General features: G+C 41.4%; 1 protein-coding gene across 1 annotated transcript; it reads right to left on the bottom strand.

The window, feature by feature from the left end:
• Nucleotides 1-182: 182 nt before the first annotated feature.
• Nucleotides 183-25,858, bottom strand: LOC106613499 (guanine nucleotide-binding protein subunit beta-4). Its single transcript, XM_045687285.1, has 11 exons — nt 25,760-25,858; nt 20,805-20,888; nt 15,073-15,206; nt 14,797-14,835; nt 12,726-12,832; nt 11,262-11,325; nt 10,612-10,774; nt 10,052-10,118; nt 8,219-8,420; nt 5,194-5,410; nt 183-4,907 (listed from the first exon to the last, which is right to left on the bottom strand). The coding sequence occupies exons 3-11, from the start codon at nt 15,127-15,129 to the stop codon at nt 4,801-4,803; spliced, it is 1,023 nt and encodes a 340-aa protein (XP_045543241.1). The 5' UTR covers nt 15,130-15,206; nt 20,805-20,888; nt 25,760-25,858; the 3' UTR covers nt 183-4,800.
• Nucleotides 25,859-26,023: the final 165 nt, after the last annotated feature.

Below are 26,023 nucleotides of genomic sequence, written 5' to 3'. Positions count from 1 at the left end.
CACTAAACTGAAGACTTGCATTCTTAGAAGTGGAAAGAGGATTTAACAACTGCCCTCAAAAATAAAAGATTTTACTGAATGGTAGATGGTCAGCATTCAAGCAACTATGTTGGAAAAGTAATTTGTTAACCTCAAATTCTACGTTTTTTTTATTTTACATAATAGGCTTCAACACAGAAACCCTTGGTTAAAGCTTGTTTTATTGGTTACAATATCAACTCATGGCAACATATCAGTATCACCAAGCCACTGTACAAATACACAAAAATAATTGGTGTGAAAAAGACTATAAAAAATTATTCCATAACAAGTGATTATAATTTCACACAATAGCACTGTAAGAGAAATCATGGCACCATGTCCCTGGTTTTCACTGGCTTAAAACACAAAAAATAAATAAGACTGTCAGAATAGATCAGAGCCAAAAGGCAGTGCATTAATTTGTGTTTGTGGTGATCGCTAAATGTAACGCTAATTATCAAAAGGACAGCTGGGGTACAACTTCAATGTTTGATTCTCTTGTGTTTGTTTCTCTTGATATGCGCTACTCCGTTTTCAGATTTTTCGCCAAACTCAGCAATGTTAAAAGAAACCCTCTAAAACACTGCTTTGATGCATGGATAATATTCCACCTCAGTCCACGAGTAAACAGTTCACATGTAAACGCAACGTATGCTGATTTGCTTACTTACTTTTCCTTAGACCTGTAAATCCAGGCTCAGGCTTTTCAATTACTTTGACTATGTATGTCAAGGAGACTTGAAAACCAACACACGCTGTGTTCATTGCAGACTGGGTCTCAGCATCCCATCCGGTAGAGCACATTCTGTCACGACTGCTCTTATGACATAGTTGTTTTCATCATATGAAACAACTAAAGGAGACAAAGGAAATACAATGACATGGTCAAATCCAGGGAGATTGAGCACCTTTGACTATTGATGCCGAGAAACCATTGGTCCCAGCTATTGGGACTGCACAGGCACATTTTAATGCGGTCACTATTTTAGTAATAATACTGTTGCATCTTATTGAGCACTGTGGTCAATCCTCTGTGGTGTTCTCTGTGTTATAGAATATATCTTTTTTGGGCTAGCAAGGGCTGTGGTGCTGTATTGTCACAGATGATGTCTGAGCTGAGGAATCGACACAACCAACTTCAAAGTTGCTTTCAGGAGTTTGGGTATGGTTTCCCTGGCAGCCATGTTGGTGTAAAATGACCAAACTTCATCCTGCCTTTTTATCTGCCATCTGTATTTCCTGTCTCTCATTGGATCCTCATCATTCACAATGGGTAGATTCATTTCATATGGGGAAATGAACGCAAAACAGAAAGTGATTCAATAACATTGAAGGAATATCCATACGTTCTGGACACTTCTCTTTTATTGGGCACCTTATGAAGTCAACAGAGGACCTTGTTATAGGCCAAGTGTAAAAAATGACACTGATTATTTCGATTTTGATTCAGGGAAAAAAGCTGGCACTTTCTGTAAGCAAGCGAAGAAACACAATGAGTTGTCAATTATGACATGTTTTCAGTTCACAGCTCAGGGTCAGTGGGTAACATTGGCACAAATGCGAAAAGTAACACTTATAACCGGCATGTATGTTACCCACACAGATCAGTGAAAATTTCAACACTGATATGGAATACATTTTACATCCAAGTCAGCTCAAGGATGTGTTTTTGTGTTTTGGGGGCTTAATAAACCGCCAGCCATTTCTTTTACATTTATTCTCAAATTAATTAATGCAAAGCCAGGTAAAACAGCTAAAAACGTACAACCAAATAAACGGCTACTATAAATCACTAAATGATCAAAGGGTTTTCTTTGTAATCAATAAATACAACAAATTGTACGATAGAAAGCAGAATTGTATAAAATAATGTACAGCACTTTCGAGAAGCTATTGGAAGATGCATGCTGTTTGCAGGTCTTCGGTTGTGGTCATCTGTAAGCTTGGCTTTTAGTGTTTACTATAGTACTGACGAGTCTCTGCTTCACAATTGCTTGATTTCAGCAAATCATTTGACTTTGTTATAGCAGGTTATGGCCTGCCTCATTCTTTACCCAGTGCCAATATTTGAAAAGGAGACAATTATCTTTTAAAGTAACTGTCCAGTGTTTCCAGATTTCTATGAAATATAACCTATAATCACTTATTTTATTGTATGTTAAAAAGCCGCTTTTCTGTGTTGGAATGATGCGGGCATACCCCCAACAACAGAACTGTGTGGGCATTGACCGGTCATTAAAAAGATTAGACCGCTGATTGGCCAGCTCATCCCCTATGAGGAAATGTTTTATTTTTTTAAAGTGTTTTGTCTCCAAGTTAAGCTTTGGCCACAAATACGAGTATAGGATGAGTCAACAACATGATTTGGGTATGAATTGACAGAATATGAACTTTTTTTTTAAATACGATTTTCACTGGACAATTACTTTCACATTCTCTTGGGCCCACTTGAAAGAGTGGAGCCTCATTAGGCGACTGGGTGATTGAGGTCAAGTGAACTGCCTACAGGTAGAGATGAAAAAGCCGAAGTCTTGAACAAGCAAGGACCAACATTTGAGTTCCTGACCAGTTCCGGTCAATGTTGGCAATGGGATTGGCTTCGTAGCATGTACAGTAAGGCAGAATGGAGATTTAACTGATCTCAAGCCACAGACCATTCTAATCCATTCCACATGGATCCAATCCATGTACTGTTATCTAGTTATTTTAGGATGTTAGGGTGTATAACTCAAAAATAGGCACCCTTATTGAAGTGTTGCCACCCAACCAAAGTTATCTTGCGAGGAAAATGGAAAATGACTAATGCACAAACTAACAAAGTATTGTGAGAGAGACCCCCTCTCCTCTATTGGTGAGTATGTTGAATGTGCTCTTTGCTTACAATTGGACTACAGTTTGTTGTGTATGTGTGCATTATCTAGCTCTCTAGCAAGTGTACTTTCTTCTACCGAGTGAACTTTCTTCGCTAGCAATACTTAAAACTGTTCATAACATTTGTTTTGGTGAGAAGAAACGTTACGTGTTAAATACAATTTTTTTTTTTTTTTAAAGCATTTCTTTTTTTACAGGCTCGTGGTGGCACTAGTGTGATTTTGAGTGGCTGACGAGATTTCTGAACCAAGAGCTTTACATTCCACACTCAACTAAACCACCCTATTGATGGTCATCGAGAATTTTTAAAAAATCCCTAGAATTGAAGAGGACATAGCAAGAAGCTATTACAGGCATCTTCCCTCATGTCCACTCATAGGGAAGGAATTACGAGAGTCACTCACTGCTCAAATAGTGAGCAGTCTTTCCTTTTTCACATCTTTTCACAATGCTCCTACTGACCAGCCTCTGGTAGAGATTGTATAGACTGCCAGCATTTCTGGTTCTCAGTACTTATTTAGTCTTACGGTACAGGCTTGAGCTAGCTCCCAGTAGCTCCAGGATCACATTCCTAGTTAAACCCCCCCACCCCACCCCCCTGTCAGTTTGGGGCCCTACGTTTCAGACCTTTTGGCCCTAGGTTTCAGACCGGCCCCCCGTCTCCATCCGCAGTGGAGAGACGTAAAGGCTTTGGGATATATGCAGTAAAGTCTCTATTAGTGAATGATCGCAACATATTTATTGCATATCACACTGTTGTTGATTTGCAAGGCGTGGGAGTGATGTTCTACTATTCGCCATACAACAGCGGTTATGAACGCAGCCCGAGACCCCTGCGAGTGTCTCTCTAGGCCGTCGTTTCACACTGTTTGAGTTTGTTAGAGGGGCTTAGCGAGACTGCGCCTCCAAACAACTACGGGAGCTGTGTATCAAATCCTAGTTAAACCAGTTTCTAGAAAAGGGATTGGGCTAAAACGCCGCCAAGACTAAAACCTAACCTTTGTAGTCTAGAAGCTGTCTCTACAAACGACCACAACGGCTCTGTTTAGAAAAGAAAGCCATGTTTGTTTAGAGGAATGCCAGCAGATCACAAATCCTATCGTTACCGCAATCATCAACATATGAATATACAGTATTATAGTTATAGAACGTGTGTATACCTTTGCCAGTAGACCATCACACGCACATACACACACTCACACACACATGCATACTGACATGTACATTATGTTGTACATGGGGCAAGTGACAAAATCGGAATTGTGTTATCGTGTAGTACTGTGAATATTATATACATTAAACAAGTAAAACATAAGGCAAAAAACCCCAAAACAAAACAAAAAAACTCAAGGGTGGGAAATAAACTACAAAAATATATACATACACATTATATGTGCATATATGATGCATATATACACACATAATGCTATACATATATACTGTATTTATATATACATTTACATATTACACAGACTGTCCTCTAATTTGGCGGTAACCACGGTAACATGCGCTCTATTCCCCCCCTGTCTGAAAAGAAGAGGGGATGCCAGGGTTTGTTTTTTGTATTTTTTTGTAAATGTTTTAAAATCTCGTCTCATCATTTATTTTTTATTGGACACTAACTGTACGTACTTGAAAACCTCTGTGTAATAGGTGGGTAAAAAAACGTCACTTGGAAAGGTAGAAAGAGTTGTTACTTTCTCACAGCGGCGCTGGCTGTGGCTTGGGCGGTTGGAGGGTGGTTGGGTGAGGGGAGGATTTGGACGGGGGGGGGGGGGGGGACTTTGCCTGTGTTGTGGAGTTGGTGGTGGGTTGGTGGGGGGGAGAAGACACAGTGTTCACCCTCAAGTCCAGCCCAGTGGTGTTGGTGGGTGGGTTGGTGGAGGGGGGGGGGGGGATGTGGAGGGTTTAGTTCCAGATTCGGAGGAAACTGTCCCATGAGCCCGTAGCTACGGCCATGCCGTCGTCTGTCACGCCTAAACAGCTCACCCTGTTGTCGTGACCGGCCAGGACACCTAGAAAGAGAGAGGGGGGAGAGGGAAAGAGAAACAATATAAGGGTGATTAGGAGGCATTGTGAGTCATTGTACAGACAGTGTTTCACCAACTACTGTATGTACTGACTGTAAGTTGCTGTCCATAAGTGTGACTGCCAAATGAGTGCCTAGCACAAAAATCCGCATTATGTCCCTTCCTCTAATCTCAAGGGAGGTAACAAGAAAAGGTTGCATTTAAAAAAAGGGATTGGAATTAGAAAGGATTTGAATCAGTGCACTGGCTCCCTCAGCTCCCCCCACTGTACCTGCGCGCTCGGCCTTGAGGGTGTCCCACACGTTGCAGTTGAAGTCGTCGTAGCCGGCCAGCAGCAGGCGGCCACTCTTGGAGAAGGCCACTGAGGTGATTCCGCAGATGATGTTGTCGTGCGAGTACATCATAAGCTCTTGGTCAGCGCGCAGGTCGAACAGTCGGCAGGTGGCGTCGTCCGAGCCCGTGGTAAAGGCGTTGCCGTTGGGGAAGAACTGCACCATGCACCACAGAGACAGAGAGAATATATTGAATTAAGTTATTTTTGTTATAGTGTATTGTGTCATACTCACTGTTTAATCTAATGTCTATGACAATATGTTTTGTAATAATTTGTGTTACTGTATCATGGACAAAGTCATATTCTATGGTGTTCCTTTTTAAAGGCGTCAGCATGCTTCAGTTCAGCTAGCGCAACGCGAACTCGGCTAGCCGAAACGAACAAGCGTGCTGGCATACTCCCTTAAAAGACCTTTGCTTGAAAAACGACAAAAAAGTGGCAATAGTACTGTTTGTCCATATTGAGACACCGTAGCCAGTATACACTTCCTCAAAATAGCAATTTTACATCTAACTAAGATGTTTGGTGCAGTATTTTACAATGAAATAATCTACATTAAAACGAGTCGTCTCTCGTTGAATGACAACAAAGACTTTATTGAAGAATCCCTACTGTTGACCAATCACCGTCGAAGACGTCGGCTCCAAACATCGGCTTGCATCCAGAAAGAAATGCTGTGTGCCCGAAAAGTCGAAAGAAAAACGTCACAAAATGTCATCATAATATATGCACGAACTCTACCGAACTGTTTCGGCTGGGAAGCATGCGGACGCCTTAACACGACAGGGTCGAGCGAGTACAGATACCCCAAACAGTAAATATACACTGAGTATACAAAACATTAAGAACACATGCTCTTTCCATGACATAAGACTGACCAGGTGAAAGCTATAATCCCTTATTGATGTCACTTGTTAAATCCACTTCAATCAGTGTAGATGAAGGGGAGGAGACGGGTTAAAGAAGGATTTTTAAACCAATTGAGAAATGGATTGTACAGTGCCTTTGGAAAGTATTCAGACCCCTTGACTTTTTCCACATTTTGTTACGTTACAGATGTATTTTAAAATAGATTTTTTTTTTAATTGGGAAATACTCAGCAATCTACACACAATACCCCATAATGACAAAGCAAAAACAGGTTTAGAAAAAAACTGAAATACCTTAATTACATAAGTATTCAGCCCCTTTGCTATCAGACTTGAAATTGAGCTCAGGTGCATCCTGTTTCCATTGATCGTCCTTGAGATGTTTCTACAACTTGGAGTCTACCTGTGGTAAATTAAATTGACTGGATATGGAAAGGCACACACCTGTCTATATAAGGTCCCACAGTTGACAGTATATGTCCGAACAAAAACCAAGCCACGAGGTCGAAGGAATTGTCCTTAGAGCTCTGAGACAGGATTGTGTCAAGGCACAGATCTGGGGAAGGGTACCAAAACATTTTTGCACCATTGAAGGTCCCCAAGAACATTGTGGCCTCCATCATTCTTAAATGGAAGACGTTTGGAACCACCAAGACTCTTCCTAGAGCTGGCCGCCCGGCCAAACTGAGCAATCGGGGGAGAAGGGCCTTGGTCAGGGAGGTGACCAAGAACCCGATGGTCACTCTGACAGAGCTCTAGAGCTCCTCTGTGGAGATGGAAGAAACTTCCAGAAGGACAACCATCTCTGCAGAACTCCACCAATCAGGCCTTTATGGACAGACGAAAGCCACTCCTCAGTAAAAGGTACATGACAGCCCGCTTGGAGTTTGCCAAAAGGCACCTTAAGGACTCTCAGACCATGAGAAACAAGATTCTCTGCTCTGATGAAACCAAGATTAAACTCTTTGGCCTGAATACCAATCATCACGTCTGGAGGAACCCTGGCACCATCCCTACGGTGAAGCATGGTGGTGCCAGCATCATGTTGTGGGGATGTTTTTCAGCGGCATTGACATGGAGACTAGTCAGGATCGAGGCAAAGATGAATGGAGCAAAGTACAGCGAGATCCTTAATGAAAACCTGCTCCAGAGTGCTCAAGACCTCAGACTGGGGCGAAGGTTCACCTTCCAACAGGACAACGACCGTAAGCACACAGCCAAGACGACACAGGAGTTGCTTCGGGACAAGTCTCTGAATGTCCTTCAGTAGCCCAGCCAGAGCCCGGACTTGAACCCGATCAAACATCTCTAGAGTGACCTGGAAATAGCTGTGTAGCAATGCTCCCCATCCAACCTGACAGAGTTTGAGAGGGTCTGCAGAAAAGAATGGGAGAAACTCCCCAAATTCAGGTGTGCCAAACCCAAGAAGACTCAACGCTGTAATGGCTGCCAAAGGTGCTTCAACAAAGTACTAACTAAAGGGTCTGAATACTTATGTAAATGTCATATTTCATTTTATTTATTTTTTTTACTATTTTTGCTTTGTCATTATGGGGTATTGTGTTTAGATTGATGAGGGGAAAAAACAATTTAATCAATTTTAAAATACTGCTGTAACGTAAAAACAAATTGTGGAAAAAGTCAAAGGGTCTGAACACTTTCCGAAGGCACTGTAGGGGTATGGTAGTAGGTGCCAGGCGCACCGGTTTGTGTCAAGCTGCAACAGTGCTAGATTTTTCACCCTGAACAGTTTCCCGTGTGTATCAAGAATGGTCCACTACCCAAAGAACATCCAGCCAACTTGACACAACTGTGGGAAGCATTGGAGTCAACATGGGCCAGCATCCCTGTTGAATGCTTTTGACACCTTGTAGAGTCCATACCACCAACGAATTGAGGCTCAGTTTCTCTTTTCAGGATTAACATTACATAGTCAGACAAATCTGTGTCAAATTCTTGCAGTATTAGCAAAGAAAGTGAATATCTAGTTTGGTAACCGGTCTGGTAACAGATGTTTGTCTGCTTTACAGTACCTACAATGTAAGGTTCTTCATAACAAAACGAAACGTATATTTCCTGTGCCTCCTACTCACGCAGACGGCGTTAATGTCGGACACGTGGCCAGTGAAGGACTGTCTGCACATGCCGTCCCGGACATCCCACAGCTTGGAAGACGCGTCACAGGCCCCCGACACAAAAGTCTTGAAGTCAGGGCTGAGGGACAGGCTCATCACATCCCCCGTGTGGCCCGTGAAGCTGGTGGCCATCTGGCCAGTCTCGATGTCCCATAAAGCGCTGAGAGCGAGAGTGGGGGGGGACGAGAATGAGAGGAGGTATGAGTGTACAGTGGAAATGTTAAGACTTGAAATTAATCGATGATGAATGGGGTTCTCCTCTCTGTGTGTGTGTGTGTCAGTGTAGTCTGTAGGGTTGAGCGATGTCAACCTTTGTCCTATCGTGATTATGTACCCATAAAACATTGTGATATACGATGCTATCGCCCCATATTGGCCAACCCAATTTGATTTTGTTTTTTATTGAAAATAAGTTGGGCTATAGCGTGAAATCGAATGCAACTGGACGGATCACAACGAAATCCTGGGCAGAGGTTAAGTGCAGGCAAATCTTTTCCTAATATTCCTTTCTGGTGGAGGAGCTTCAGCATGGAGCAGGTTTGTTTGTGTGTGTCTGTGTGGCGCAGTGTGATGGAGCCGTGATTGTCTGAGGAATGGGTGGTCTTAACGTGGTGACATCATTGGCTGGATAGAAAAAGTCTACAGTCTTCAAAACTGGATAATAATTGCTTTATTTTGACTCATAAAATAATAGATCGAACAAACAATATGATTTATTTTTCTATCAGAAATCTATCAGAAATGCTTAGGCTATTGACTTTCATTCTTGAAAGCCACAACGTTAGGAAAACACCTTCGTAGGCTTGAATATTTGGGAAATACGCTGCTGTTCATAACTTGAATTGGCCTTAAAACTTTTATGATTGGCCAGTAAGAGGAATGGGGATAAGTTATTGGCCATTTGGTTTTTAATCTCGTTTGGAGGGATTTTCCCGGCCCGTATGGATCATTTCTTTCTTAATAAACTTAAACTTGATTAAAATTGTCATTCAATTTTTCTATAGGCTATTGATATTGTTTGTTCTCTCATTATAAGTCCCCTGGCTACCTTATGTTTTTAGGCTCAAATTACTTTATGAGATGGAATGCCGTTACATTCATTGTTTGATGGGAGAAAGCCATGCATAAAATGATGAAGCATAGCCTTCTGTCATATTCATAGCCTATCGAATGGAGAGAGAAGGGAATATAGGCTACGTTCTTTTAAAACAGCTAAACACAAGATAGTTAATAAGGAGTGTCTTATTTAAAAAAAAAATGAATAGGTTCAGGCTATAGACTAAAAGCCGATGCATCCAACAGAGAGAGAGAGAGAATATTGGACCTTTTGTACTGTTTTGGTGGAATTCTCTGCTCTATCTACCCTACATTCCTCTCTTGAGTTCTGTATCACATATTTATTGAAATAGGCTATAGCAAATAGGAATAGGCAAATTACTCAGAATGTCACTTGTGTGCTGCCCTGCTGTGCGCTGGAGACTCCGTTCTTTACTGCGGGGCGCCAGTCAAGTTCAAATAGGCTAAACCATTGTCGGTCACATCACGATGTCGTCACCATTGACGATGGATGTCAATCGTCGTCGATAGACGACGCTATCGTATTATCATAACCCTAATAGTCTGTGTCAGTAGAATTCACGGGAGCTGGCTTAGATAGCGCTTTTGTAGCACCAGATCCAGAACAACCTTATAAGAGCGGTCGATGTGAAGCTATTGGACAAAGGATATCATCTAGACACAAGTTGTGTTCCCCGAATAAGTGTTCTTCCCACACTGGATCAACAAACTCACCAGGTGGTGTCGCCGGAACTAGTCACAATCTGGTTGTCATCCAGGAAACGACAGCAAGACAAATAGCCTGAAAAATAAAGGTTGAAAATAACCCCGCAGGCTTAATCCACACTATTCACATCAATACCATAACAAGCCATCACTGTGGTCCTCAGTGCATCCATTGCCCTTGTTCACCCCACATATTTGACAGTAATGGACAGGTGTAAACAATATGGAGAAGAACTAGTCTCACCCGTATTCATAAAGTATCTCAGAGTAGGAGTGCTGATCTAATATTGGTTTTTCCTTTTAGATCATAATGAATAAGATTATATTAATTATGGGTGTAACTGATCCTAGATCAGCACTCTTACTCCGAGATGCTTTATGAAACGGGCCAAGATCTGCAGGGGATATTGAATAAGGGCAGAGGTGAGGAATGACGGCAGCTTTTTGGAATGAAAGAAGGTTATATGGGTTTAAACCAATCAAAAAAAGTTGATGAGGTGAAATTGTGCTATTTCCTTTCTAAAATTGAAGTATTCCGCCTCTTAAAAAGAGCCTTCTCCAGTGTGTACCTGTGTGTCCGGGCAGCTCGCGGGTGACACGCACGTTACCCTCACGGGTCTTCAGGCTGTAGATGGAGCAGATGTTGTCCAGGCCTCCGCACGCCACATAGTTCCCAGACGGCGCGTATGCACAGGTCATCACCCAGGAGGAGCGCAGTGGGATGGCATGCATCTACGGAATACACACACACGATCAACGTCTGCTACCGCCAGGGTTGCAATCAAAATTCATAAGCGTTAAGACTTGAAAGGAAGGACCAAATCCTGACTTGAGATCTGAACGCATAACCTGTATTTTGGCTTCCAAATTCCAAGTCCAAGTTACACGTGCAGATCTTATGTTAGGAACCTTCCTGAAGTGAATTGACATTCAATTCGGGAATAGAAATATCCTGGTAGAAAATAGGAGGAAATTATTTTCAGGCGAATTCACTTCCTAATATAACCTAAATGGTAATTGAATTGACCCCAACCGTGCTTAGCGCAATCACCCAGGGGAGTGGAATGTGATGCAGTATACAGAGGAGAATCAAGGACAACGAGGGTGGCACTGTTTGCTACAGTGTGAGGGGAGATATCGAGGATACTTTACTGGTGATTGTTTGTCTTTGATGTTATTTGAGAGAGGTTACACAGGTGCAGTTTAATGTAGGTCTCACCTTGTTTGTTGTGTAGCTGTCCCAAATGATCAATTTGCCATCCTGGGAGGCACTTACAAGTAACCTAGACGCCATTTAAAAAAAGAGTATGGTTTCAATATATTGAAGAGTTTGACCTGTCAGCACAGCACACTGGCATATATTCACAGGAACAAAAAAGCCATGGAACTAGTTAAGAGCATACCTAATGCATGCATAACTAATGTAGCCAGAAAAGCTGCTGCTTCCAAAGCAGTTTAAATGTGGTGTGAACTCCAGAGCCCCTCCCTCCCTCTCTCTGGTGGGACACCCCACATGCCAGGATCGCAGTGTGAACCGTCCAGGATAGCGACCACTTTGGATGAGCCATTTCATGTAATATTCATTGCCTCAGTCATCTGAAAGGCTCTACAGTCGAGAGGGGGGCAGGGAGAGACAGAGGGAGATAGAACGAGAGAAGGATAGAGGAGGGGATGGAGAGCAAGAGTAAAGTGGAGAGAAGGGGGGGAGGAAACAATGGAGAGAAAGAGGGAGGAAGAATGGAGAGGGGAGGTGATAGAGAATGAAGGAAAGAAAGAGAGAGGGAGAAAGATAAACAGAGAGCCTGCCCCACCCCCCATCCCCCTGCCACCAACTGCTTGTGTTTCCGTCTCTCCAGTGATAGGAAGTGGGTTGGCACCCATCTGTAGCGAGCCAAGCACACAATAAAGGGAGAGCTGTGCCGCTGAAATGTCAACTGCTGTATATAAAATAAACACAGGCTGTTTGTCCTCCAGGTGGTTCACCCAGAGTGCAGACGCACACTCAGAAGTATTTGGGAGCAGTAAGAATGAGCTGGTAAGCATACATACTTGTAGTCCCGTGGCTCACATATAAATCGAGCCTCAATTGGAAATCAGTCGGTCCAACTGTACTAGTGTGACTGGCAACAGTACACTGACTGGTAAAAATGTGCCACTGCTCTGTGGCTGTAGTATTGAACTAGTAGCACATAGCTAGCTATGGGTTAAATCTACTTCTAACAGTCTATGGACTTTTTTGTAATTTAAATGTTAATGGCTTTGGTTTGGGACAAAGTTTCTGTCCAAAACCCACAGGACACAAGCAGCCAGTGCTTAAGAATATGGAGGTTTAGTAGTAGTAGTAGTAATAGTAGTAGTAGTAGTTGTGTAGTATTGCAGCAGTAGTGGTAGTAGTAGTAGTAGTATATTAGTAGGATAGTAGCAGTAGTAGTACTAGTAGTAGTGGTACTAACTAGTAGTAGTACTAATAATAATACATTTCATTTGTATAGTACTTTTCATTAGAGTTACCTCATAGGACTTATGCAACAATAAAAAGACAATAAAAAATCATTTAGAATCAAGGGGGTAAAATAACAACAGCAGAAGTAGAAGTATATTAGCAGTAGAAGCATAGTAGCAGTAGAAGTATTACAGTAGTAGTATTGCAGTAGTAGTAGTAGTAACAGTAGTATGGTCAGACCTGGAGTCGGTGCCCCAGTGCATTGCATAGATCTTGGCGAGGTGGCCCCTGAGAGTGCGCCGCGTTCTCATCTGTATCCGGCCCACTGAGTCCAGACCAGCTGTGATCTGCCAATACGCAGGCCCAAAGGAAACAACATCAGCATAACCCAGCACGGTCATTCATAAACTTCACGCTAGTCCAAATATGTACATGTTAGTTTCATAGACTAATTGCTAGGCTATTTGCTTTATACGTACAGCGCATTCAGAAACTATTCAGACCCCTCAACTTTGTCCACATTTTGTTACGTTACAGCCTTATTCTAAAATAGATTACATCGTTTTTTTCCCTCATCAATCTACACACAATGCCCCATAATGACAAAGCGGAAACAATTTTTTTTAAATTGTTTCCATTTATCATCCTTGAGATGTTTCTCCAATTTGATTGGAGACCACCTGTGGTAAAATCAATCGATTGGACATGATTTGGAAAGGCACACACCTATCTATATAAGGTCCCACAGTTGACAGTGTATGTCAGAGCAAAAACCAAGCCACGAGGTCGAAGGAATTGTCCTTAGAGCTCTGAGACAGGATTGTGTTGAGGCACAGATCTGGGGAAGGGTACCAAAACATTTTTGCACCATTGAAGGTCCCCAAGAACACAGTGGCCTCTATCATTCTTAAATGGAAGAAGTTTGGAACCACCAAGACTCTTCCTAGAGCTGGCCGCCTGGCCAAATTGAACAATCGGGGGAGAAGGGCTTTGGTCAGGGAGGTGACCAAGAGACCGATGGTCACACTGACAGAGCTCCAGAGTTCCTCTGTGGAGATGGGAGAACCTTCCAAAAGGACAACCATCTCTGCAGCACTCCACCAATCAGGCCTTTATGGTAGAGTGGCCAGACGGAAGCCACTCCTCAGTAAAAGGCACATGACAGGCCACTTGAAGTTTGCCAAAGGCACCTAAATGACTCCAAGACCATGAGAGACAAGATTCTCTGGACTGATGAAACCAAGATTGAACTCTTTGGCCCGAATGCCATGCGTCACATCTGGAGGAAACCTGGCACCATCCCTACAGTGAAGCATGGTGGTGGCAGCATCATGCTGTGGGGATGTTTTAAAGCGGCAGGGACTGGAAGACTAGTCAGGATCAAGGGAAAGATCGACGGAGCAAAGTACAGAGATATCCTTGATGAAAACCAGCTCCAGAGAGCTCAAGACCTCAGACTGTGGAGACGGTTCACCTTCCAACAGAAAAACGACCCTAAGCACACAGCCAAGACAACGCAGGAGTGGCTTCGGGACAAGTCTCTGAATGTCCTTGACTGGCCCAGCCAGAGCCCAGAATTGAACCCGATCTAACATCTCTGGAGACCTGAAAATAGCTGTGCAGCGACACTCCCCATCCAACCTGACAGAGCTTGAGAGGATCTGCAGAGAAGAATAGGAGAAACTCCCCAAATAAAGGTGTGCCAAGCTTGTAGCGTCATACCCAAGAAGAATCGATGCTGTAATCACTGCCAAAGTTGCTTCAACAAAGTACTGAGTAAAAGGTCTGAATACTTATGGAAATGTGATATTTCTGTTTTTTATTTTTAATAAATGTGGAAAATGTTCTAAAAACCTGTTTTTGCTTTGTTATTATGGGGTATTGTGTGTACATTGATGAGGGAAAAAAAGGCTGTAACGTAACAATAAGGCTGTAAAGTAACAAAATGTGGAGTAAGTCAAGGGGTCTGAATACTCTCCGAATGCAGTGTATGTTTGTTTCAGAGCTATTTATGTCTTAGCGTAGTGGTCCCTATCCAATCAATCACCCTGATACATGGTACATGGTAAGACTACAAAGACCTTGGGATTTCAGGTGGTCAAAACAGGATCAAATTCAAGTGTAACAAGAAAACCTGCTCACTGGTTGTGATTGGAAAGAGCCTAAGGGGGGGGGTCCTGTTTATGTAGACAATGGTAAATGTTTGGCTGTATTTTATATCAAGCACACATGACAGCTTGATCCAAGCTATAACCTGGCATTTATATGTATTGTAAGTAAGTGTGTAATCTTTATTTGTTGAATCCCTTACCTGCGAAAGAGTGGAGTCACTACAGGCTTTCCTAGCATCCTGTAACACAACAGCAAAATGGCAATGTTCAGAGTTCGCGAGAGACTGAAAGAGTATATTGCAGAAAGTGGTCCAGTGTTAATATTATAATATGATTTAAATGGCTGATTGATAATGCCAGGCAATGCTATCAAATGATCATCTGAAACTTTACTGTTCAGATTTCTTGAGTCAAGGATTCAATCCAGACACACACACACACACAAACACTCACTCAAACACACACACGCCCCATACCCGGATTTGATTGCGTAGTTGCTCCGCTTCCTGCCGTAACTGTTCCAGCTCGCTCATTGTCCCTCTGTGATGTGTTCAGGCCACGCTCCACTTGGAAAACTGGGTTTGTAAAAATCACACAGACCAGCTGACACCTGAAAAACGCAGACAGATAGATAGATAGACAGTCAGTCAGACGGACAGACACACTTTCAGAGGAGCACTTCCCTGGGCTGTAACAAACACGGACATCCTGCGGATAGGGCTGCTTTGGCCTGAATCGTGGGGCGTCGGCCTGTACCCAGACACAGGCACCAATCACCTCCAGTCTGGTTCAAAAGGCCATTTAAAAGCACAAGGCTCTGAGTCTCTGACCTTTTCCACTCAATCAGGCGGGCTGTTTTGCATTGTACTGTTTTAGCTCCCTGTCCTGCAATTGATTCTGTTTGAATATAATTTGACGTGCAAATGAGGGGTGTAACTGTACTGTAGCTCTATCGAGTGGATTGGGTTTATACACACACCCACGCTCGCACGCACACATACTGTACATACACACACTGGGCTGTGTGTGTGTCGCCACATCCTTTACCCAGGGGATTCTGAATGTGGGTCACGGAGCACTTACACACTCTTCAGAAATTTTTGGAGCGCCGGGCCCCCCTCATTTTCCAGGACATTTTGCAGCCTGCTGTCCAGAATGCAGCCCTGGATTAATGTTTTAGTTCCATTTCTATAATTAGCAGCTAGGGCAGCAGGCCTGTAAGATGTATTTTTTGTTCCACATTGGAAAACAAATAACGTTCATGATGTAGTAAAAAAAAAGTTTGCTACACATTTAATAGCTCTCGTCAAAGCAGTCATAGCAGGTGGTATTTCTGTTTATTGAATGTCCATGGGTGTATGATGCTTTATGAAATAAGGTTAACAAATAAGTGTTAAATAAGCATTAATAAGCAAGCGTTAATGGCCTTTTCGCTAATAACCATGTTAAACCACGTTCTGCACTATGCAGAAATCGCTCCGCTATTTCCTGGTAGTTAAAATTCGAATAGTTCGCCTAATTTCAGTTTATGTGACACAACAAGCAAGTATAGTGTAGAGAATCATTGTATCATCTAAACCGCTGTGAAATATATTTTTCATAACCAAAAATATTGTATTTTCAGCTGTTAGAAGCTGGTGTACAAAACCGAAATTAACAGACGGAAAAACTAAACTGAAGAACTAAACTTAAAAACTTAAACTTAAGAACGGGAAGCACAGAAATTGCGCACCACTTCTTAGACTTCGTAGAATGACAGATCTAACACACATTTCTATGTGAATTTGGTCAGGTTGCCCAGTTTTAAATAATCTTAATTTACATAACAGCATACTCCTTCCATATAGCCTACATAATGCACATGCACTTGAATGCTATTTTACAACTTCATTCAAAATCGACACTATTTAGGGCTTAGGTCGAGACTGTTTGCCATTTTTTCCGACTGCAGAATTACAAAAATGATGTCTGCATCCTTTCGGCGCACTAACAAAAGTAAGACAGTGGAGAAAGAAACACACTTTTGCCTGGGAATTACGTTTCCTTCATGACACCTGCTGACGCAAGCCACCTGCAGAGCCCCTGACGTCAGTTTACCAGTGAAGTGCTGCTGCTGGTGCCTTACTGCAATCTGCTCTTTGAATAAATAATCCACTAGTTTATTTCCCCCCAACATCGGACACCCCCTAACTTCGGACACTCTCTAGCGGCTGGAGGATTAAATCACTTTGAGCTCAACAGTTAAATGGCCTGGAAAATAACGGTATGTTTTACGACTAAAGACACCCTTCTAGCTAGCTGACCACCAATTTCATTGCAGTGTATGTAAGTTAAGTTAGGTTTTGAGAGTTTTCAAAAAAGTTATATATATGCACATTTTGTGGGACACATTGTATATTGTAAAATTCAACTGCGCGACAGACTACACATCATTTAATAACTGTTTACCTAAATTATTCATACTCATTTATGTTAGTATTAAACTGTTATCTACTTTCTCAAAACATAAGATTAATCTGTAAAATAAATAATGAGACATTATTTGGTTAAAACACTGAAGAAGTCTACAGGAGGGCTCACCAGGCTATGCACTGAACAGTTGACAGGCAAGTCTTTTTTTTTTTACTGGAAGGCTAGGCAACTAACTTTAGTCAACTATCAAGTAATCACTTCGGATACGAGGTTGGTGTCTCTTTTTTGAACAAAATTAAACAGATATATCTTGTAATTGAACAAAATAGTAAGGTCGCCAATAACTGCCGATAATACAGTAAGTATTTTTGTTGCTAAACCGCTTATCAAAAAGCTAATAGTAGTAGTATTTCCACTTAAATGTCAAACATGCTAATTGGTAACCCGTTAGCTAACATTTTTATGACACCAGTAATCACAAAACATGGCTTGATCACAAGATAACACTGTTAGGGGCGGCAGGTAGCCTACTGGTTAGAGCATTGGGCTAGTAACCGGAAGGTTGCAAGATTGAATCACTGAGCTGACAAGGTAAACATCTGTCGTTCTGCCCCTGAACAAGGCAATTAACCCACTGTTCCTAGGCCATCATTGAAAATTAAAATAAAATAAAAAAATAAGGTAATATATTTCTTAAACACTGTTGAATATAACAATAATACGGGGGTCCTACGCTATACACTAGTGTACATGTCTTGGCCAACATTAAAGCTAATTTAATTTCAACTATTAGGCAGAAGACTATGCACAAAAGCTTAATTAAACCTATTTGCGCATATGACATGCAAAATAATGCAAATGGAAAACAACAATCCCCAATAGGTAGGTACTACATTTCTACAACGAAAAGACTTTAAAAGTTGGCCCTAATGGTTCAATCTGAATTGTTCTCGCATTTTGTAAACTATTCTAAAACTTAAGTTGGTGGTCAAATGACACTTATGCCCCATTCCAGAATCGAATTGCCCATATTTAGTGGTGTGTGGGATACAGACTGGCCGAGTAGCTTTCCTCCAGTGGTGGTGGTTGATTTGGAGGCCCAGAGAATGGCACAGAGACAGGGATGACAAAGGGGAGCTCTGCGCTGGCTCCCTATTGTTTAGTGTGTGGCAGTGCTGCTTGGCACCACCTCAACAGGCAGGCCCTAAGACTGGCCATGGGTGGGAAGCTCTCCACTCTACCCAGTGAAGACAGCCACCGCCCGCCCTGTTCAGCACAAATGTAACCAACGGCGAGACACACACACACACGCTCGCGCGCGCGCATAAATGCATTCACAAATCAACGTGAAACACATAAATACTTGCATATCACTCTCTCTCTCTCAAATAAACACACACACACACACACACACACACACACACACACACACACACACACACACACACACACACACACACACACAGACACAGACACAGACACAGACACAGACTGACGCCTAGATGACCTCAAAGCACATACTACTACCAGGCTGCATCTTCCCTGACATCCGCTCCATTTAAACAACGTCGCCCGAGCAGTAATAGATTTTTTAGTTACAATTTTGAACTGTAATACTATTGGGAATATTGTGTCTGATCACAAGGCTATTAACTTCACCTCTCCTGGGAAGGTCACCGTGTTAGACTTGTCTGTAACCTAATCCTAGGGATTACCATGGTTTCATATTTGTGTAATGTATCAAGCTTTATATTGAATAAGTGGATTGATTTTCCAAGTAACATTGTCTCTGGTGAATAGGTATTGCTGGCTGAATAGGATTCATTAACGTGTAATGCATGGGTTTGGTCTGATATATGTTAAAACCCCTGTAATAGGCTAAAGCCATGTTTGTAGAAATTGTTGTTGTTAATGTTTGGAGTGGTAGATTTTGGTCATATCATGCAATGAAAGTGTGATATGAGTATGAAATGTCTTGGGAGAATTAAACAACATTGTGTGCGTACACGTGTGTGTGTGTTGTGTTTGAGCGGGTGTAGGTGCACATGTTCTTGGGATGAAATCGTATGTACATGTATATGTTCTTCTAACTCCAATAAGGTGACACATCTCTGCAGAGAGGTGGAGGTGGCCTAAACATTGGGTGAAAGCAAAAGGAGGCAGGGCAGCCCCACCAGGTGACGACTTGTTCAGTTCACAGAACATTCAAACATCTGGAGAATGACGGAAATATCAGGTGACTTGACTTCCCAAATTATTTGCTGGACAAGCTGAGTATTTACATTGGTCAAGAGCAGCCATATGGAAATACATTAAATACATTCAGTATATGACAGACGCATATGGATATCAATCATGATCTTCATATGTTCTCTAATAAATCATTTGCCACTTAGGCCTACCACAAATCCACTGTAATTGTAACCACGAAAATATTTGCCCAGTATGTTTTTTCTACAGCCTACCTGTGCACAAAGAGCTACAGTATTACTGGTCAAAGTTTGCATACTATGATAACAGCAGTTGTAATGCTGTTTACCCTTTACAACACTTCACTACAGATGTAGGATCTTAATTTGAGACAGTTTGCTACAGCAGAAAAATTATAAGGAAATGTGAATTATTATGTGAATTATAATTAAAGGACATTTTTGGAAGGGTTGATCAATTTTCGTAATGGAAAATCAAGTCTGAAATGTCAAAGTTGAAATTACAAACTTCAGAAGCTTTTTAAAACCTCAAATACACGACAAGTTTTAAATGTCCTGCATTGCAGGCAAGTTCTACTGCAACAGGGTGATCATATTAAGGTCCCACATCTGTACCTCACTAATCTTGTTGGAGGACTCATTAAACCCGTCTTGTCAGGATATTGCTTAAAACTCTATAATACTGCAGAAGTATAACAATAACTGATAGGCTTACAGGTAAAACAAACACTGGGCTAGTTATAGGCCTAGACTATAACTATTTTTTTGTTAAATGGCTGTCATTTTAATGCGGATTGTGGATAATATTAGACAGATAACGTTAGCAGATACATGAAAGTTCCAACTTTGTTACAATACTGTTATAATGTTGTTACAATATTGTTACATTGTAACAACACCACAACACACACACACACACAGAACTGGAAGGTTATCTGTTCTCAGTGTTCTGACAGAATCTTGAACACGTGTTGCTTTGACAAGATTAAATATTGAGATATATTAGATTTTATATAATCTCCAAACAATATCAATGATTGTGGCATGCATTTTCAAGACTATGAAATTAAGCAATATGCGCGCCGTTACATTGGCAGCCTTGCTACAAATTGCCGCTCGAATGAAGGCAGAATGTCATCTATAATTGATGAATGTAAATGTATATATATAATAAATGTATATATATAATACTCCCGGTATCTTGCTCTACATATCTGAATAAGGCTTAGTTATATTCGTGAATATAGATTTTTATCCTATAGCCTACAGTAGGCTAGTTAATTTCCGTCTGACGGTGATTTGACAGTAAAAGGCCGCGTTTCGATAACACCGAATTTTCACCAATAAAAGCTTATTCGAGAAAAACAGCAAGCCTTGAAATAGATATAATTAACTATTAAGATGACCACTACTCAACACATCGCTTTTTAATGTATCAGTTGCTCCCCTAATGTTTTGAAACCTCAATACAAAACAAAGGCCGACATCAAGCCGTATTGTAGGCTATAGCCTGGGGTTTACCCAAAGCAGGAAATAAAGGCAAGAAAATGCCAAGAGACACAGCTCTCCAGAGCACACGTTATTACCTGAAACTGGATTTTGGGGGAATTTCCACGTCGTTCCAATCTGTGTCACAGTAGTCCGTTTTCAAATGGCATACATGGTCCCAGCTGTGAAAGAAATGTCAAGATAGCGGTATTAGTTTTAAGACAATTTAACAGATTTAAAGGGCCAGCCACTCGCGCAACTCTGGCAGGATTAGACTGAACGTTCACCAAGCAATCTAATCACCACACCCATGAAGAAACTGGGAACATGGCAACAGCCTACGCCGAGGGGTGCACTCACAGAGATGTCGTACATTTTCATCTTACTCATTCCTAAAACATGTTTAAACGTATTCCCAAGACAATATCTTGATTTCTATCAGTGATTTTTTCTCTGCTTAGAGAAGTGTCCTGTTTTCTTGTACAATAAGGACCAAATCAATCGTGTCGCAATAGCTTTGTTTCACCCACAGGAAAATGGTATTGACTGTTAGCTCCCTCAACAAAAAGAAAGAACGGAGTACAGGAAACAAATTGTTACAAGTGTAGGTGAACAGCTATCGCAGAGGTCTGAACGATACGATATTGTTTTAAAATATTATTCTTAGTTTAAGGAGTTTGTAACGCCGACTACATGTATTATTCCTTCCTTCATCATGTTGTATGGTTACAGTTGTGGCTTCTGAGCCATACAGTGGATTGAGCATTGGGAAGTAGGCTAAAGTGTGCAGGAAGGGGATGAAAGAGTACTTTACTATCAAGCAATTACAATGTAATTCAGTGTTTTCTAAATGTCCATAAGTGATTATCAATGCAAGTTGTTTTGAAGACTTTGTCAGTTCTGTGTGATTAGGCCTTCACCATTTTTCTCTTGATATGCAAAACATAACCAAAACATGAATTGCCATATATAATACTATGTTCTTACAATACAAAACATTTAGTTCTTACTCTAATAGGCTAAAGGTTTTGGCTTATGTAGGCAAGTACCAATTAATTATCTAGATATCTTGTAGTACTGAAATAAAAGGATTATTGGGATAACCATTATACACACTTAGGGCATACTTAAACAGACTACCTATAGGCCTGCGCATTCATCCAATCCTGGAGATCTCTCATATTGTGCACACACTAAAAGTGCCAGTTAAATGTAGCTATATCTTTCTGGTGTTCTGAACCTGTATCATATGATTCATCATGTATGTGTTTATTCATTTCTGATCATTTTTGATAGCACCAGGGAAAGGTGTGTCTGGTCTGGTTCCAGTGTAAAGGGGGTAAATAGTAGAATAGGATTTCTCTCCATTAGGACATGCTGAATTTTTTATGGGGCCAATGAAAGAGAGCAGTGGGATAGGCTTTTCCTCATCTCTGCGAGAGCTATAATCAATGAAGGGGAGATGAAAGTTGCACAGCCCTTGGTTTCCTTTTGGAATAGCATGGGGTCAGATTAAGTCTAATTGAATTCACACAGCAGTAGATTACCTCAATCGATCCCTTTTCCTAAATGCATTATGGGGATTAGGATTAAAATAATAGCTAGTAGAGAGTCACATGTTGTTGATTCGAGGATGTAGGACCTATGTTGCAGGGTTTGATATGCTGTGGAGGCCATTAACATAAATCAAAAAGACTGATGAAAATCACAGGATGTCATAACTTTAAATTCAACCGAACGATTTTGCCAATTCATGTCTGAAATTATGTAACATTTAACTATTCTGAGGTGTGAACATCACCACAACAAGATAGAACATAATCTATTCCTGTCAAATTTTGGCAGTACTCTCGCAGTTTTATATCAACGTCATATATTCCAATATTAGCTGATATCTCTCTAGTTTCTCTGAAAAAGAGAGGTGTTAGTTACGTCCCCTGTAACACAATACAGGGCAAATTACATTTAGTCATGTTTTGTTTTGTAACCCTTTCACCTAGGTGTGGCTAAATGTAATATTCTGGCCTGGGCAGCCCTAATATTGCCATATATAAATGTTGTAGAGACCAAACCTGGCTCACCTTGACAACTATACAATAATGTTAGTAGCTGTGTAGCCAATAATCAAATTCAGATGAATCTATTAAAAATCATAACAGATTTCTATTTCCAATAAAAGCAAGGCCACAACAATCAAGTCAGTAAACTATCAAGTAAATTAACTGAAATGCATCCCAGTGGCATTTTTTCTCTCATGCTTGGTGATTAGATGTGAAGGGTAAAATAGCAATGGCATTTATTATCTTAAATCACGTTGTTTTTTTGTAATCAACCCTCCGACCATCTCATAGGTGTCATCCATCCCTTATTGAAAGAGTTCATTAACCAACTGAAAATCAGAGTCAGGGTGTTCAGCAAGCTGCACATCATTCTTCAATCTGGTCCCTCGGTCAATCGCTTGGCAACCAAAAGGAGAGGGAGGGAGCGAATTGCACTTTAAAAATAGAACATCAATAGCTTGATGTCTGGAGAAGAAAAAAAAGATGCTGCAGAAGCTATAAATAGCCGCAGAGCTCTGAACCAGGTACCCTGTGTGTACAATATCTCTATTGTCTTCCAGCCATGACAGATAACCATTTTCACACATCCTAACCTACCATTGCAATGGGAACGGTCTAAAACTGAGACACAGTAACACTTTGTAAAACACTTAGGAGAAAATTGAGAGATTGGGGAATTTTGCTTGCTTAAATACTGTATCTGATGAAGATGATGCATTGATATCCTTAATTAACAAAGTTCCCCTTGATTGCTGGAATTATTTACATTATGGTAAAAATTGGACTGTAATAAAACAAGTGTAGGTAAAATAATTAGGCAATGCCTACTTTAATACCATACACTATAATAACAAACATAGGCTGTTACAAATGAATAGCCTGCAACAAGCAATCATACCAGATCACATAATCTCACTTTGAACTTCATTGCTACCATTTTAGGGTACATAATACCCTTGGAGGACTGCTCCGAAACAGCCATTATCACAATATGTAGGTGCCCAAGTTGAGAGGAGATGAGAAGCACTAATGGGATATCATGCCAGAATAGCTTTTGATATGCTATTTTTATATGCGTTCCCATTTTTTTTTCACGCCTGATGTACTCCAATGACCTACATGTAATACTGCCAGTGTATCAAAGGCAATTAAAATGTGTACAAACAGTAAACCCTTAAAAGGCTATATCAGGCCACCAGACATATCTCCAGGGGAGGTTGGCCGTTGCCTGGGCAACCCTCACAAATGGCAACTGACGTCAAGAAGGTAGGAGAAATACCAGGGAGAGCCAGAGTTGTATGCATAATGGATCATTGAAAAAGGCCCTCTTGAAGAGTGCTAAAGTGACTTAAAATATGCGCACCTCTCGGGCTCAGCGCCTCCCTCTCTGCCACTCTACATCTGTGGAGGAGAATAGACATTGACACATCTAGAGTTGCACATGCTTTCACTGCCTGGCATGTCCGGACCCATTTGAAACGAGCCATTCGGAACCACTGTTCATCAACCATCTCGCCATCTGATGAACAGTGTCGCTGACTGTAAAATAAATCCTTTAACATTTATATAATTTGGCATCCATTGTTTTGCGATGGCTGGTCTCGCCTTGTGTGCGGGCGTTGCTGATATATACACTGGTGCTCTTTTGCATATGATAGAAAATATGGGCCCTGCTCTGTATTTCTATATGTGTATGCATAAAAGGATTGTATACTCACTGAAACGAAGTCTGAAAAGACAATAAGATGAATAGTAAACCTTGCTCCCTATCCTAAACGTGATAAACCCTATGACCTATTCCAATGGGACCCACTGATGCTGTCGTTTTCCAAAACAATCAATCCGAATCTCTTGGTGAACATAAAGCATAACTACAGGCAATACCTCTGTTCCATTGGAAGGTTATTGTCTTATCTCAGAGCTATTGTTGGCCCATAAGAGGCTGTCACAGTGGCAGCTTGCTGAAGTGTCCTCATCATTTCTGTGATAATGCCTCTCGTGCGGTGTCTGAGTCACACACTAGAGAAGCGTGACACTGATCGTAATAGTGCACCTCAGTACTATGCAGATGGAGTTGGCCAAGTATACACCAGATGTACACTGCCAGGGGATAAACACAGGCACATACACTGGAAAGTTGCTATGGTGCCTTACTTTAAATGGTTCTAACGTTGTGGAAGAACCTATCAGCAGTGTTTCCATATTCAAAGACAACAACCAAACTGAGGCGATGTAGCCTCTTAAACTCCATGATTATTTGTTTTTGTTTTTAGGGAGGAAGCTCAAGAGGAAATGGACTGTGAGAAGAAGTGAGAAAAGGACAGTGTGGCAGTCCAGGGGAATCCCAATAAGACTTGCTCAAATCAGAGATGGAATTAACAATACAAGGCTTGAGCTGACCTGCAGTATGTTTCCTATGAAGTGACTCAAGACAAAGTCATGTCTCTGTTGAATCTCTGAAATGTTCAACTCTCACTGAAATGTTAAACTCTCCATCTCTTTCTGAGAAATGAGGAAAAGGTCATTCCAGATCTGAATTGACAGTAACTGTTCTGATTCTATTAACTGTCAAGATGTTTAAAAAATGAATTCCACTTGGCCCCTCTCTATTCATCAAAAAATGATACACAAAAAAAGACTGCACCTCCCTTCACAGTCGAAACCCTGTGATACCCGATTACTAATTCATTAGTAGGCATAAGCCCGCAATTAATTTGATTTGACATTTTGGTGCACCCCAGGCTCAAGACATAAGATAAGACCTAGGCATTACCTCAGACTTGTGTGGCAATGATGCACACACAAATGCACACACACACACACATACTCACACACACACACACAAACACACACACACACACCACACCTTGCTTGGAGCCACACTCACAGCTGATGTCAGTCTGACTTGCCTACTACATAAACTTCTCATGCCATACACACATAAGACACGTGTACAAAAACAGAATTGACACTAAAATGCATTCAGCTTTTACCTTTTTTTCAGTGCAGATAAGTGGGAGAGGAAGTAGGCGTTTTCCACATACGTCCTTAAGTACATGGACTGTAAGCAGACAGACGATGTGTGGTTTCAGTTCTTCCTCTATGCTCGGTGACTGTGGATGTTGCAAGGAAGAGCAGTAATGTAGAGAGAGCTGATGCATGAGGCTGAGGGCTGGATGTGTGTGTGTGTGTGTGTGTGTGTGTGTGTGTGTGTGTGTGTGTGTGTGTGTGTGTGTGTGTGTGTGTGTGTGTGTGTT

Source organism: Salmo salar, chromosome ssa10 (genome assembly GCF_905237065.1).
Source record: "Salmo salar chromosome ssa10, Ssal_v3.1, whole genome shotgun sequence".
NCBI lineage: Eukaryota > Metazoa > Chordata > Actinopteri > Salmoniformes > Salmonidae > Salmo > Salmo salar.
Note: the sequence above shows the minus strand (reverse complement) of the source record. Positions and strands in the feature narration are given on the sequence as shown.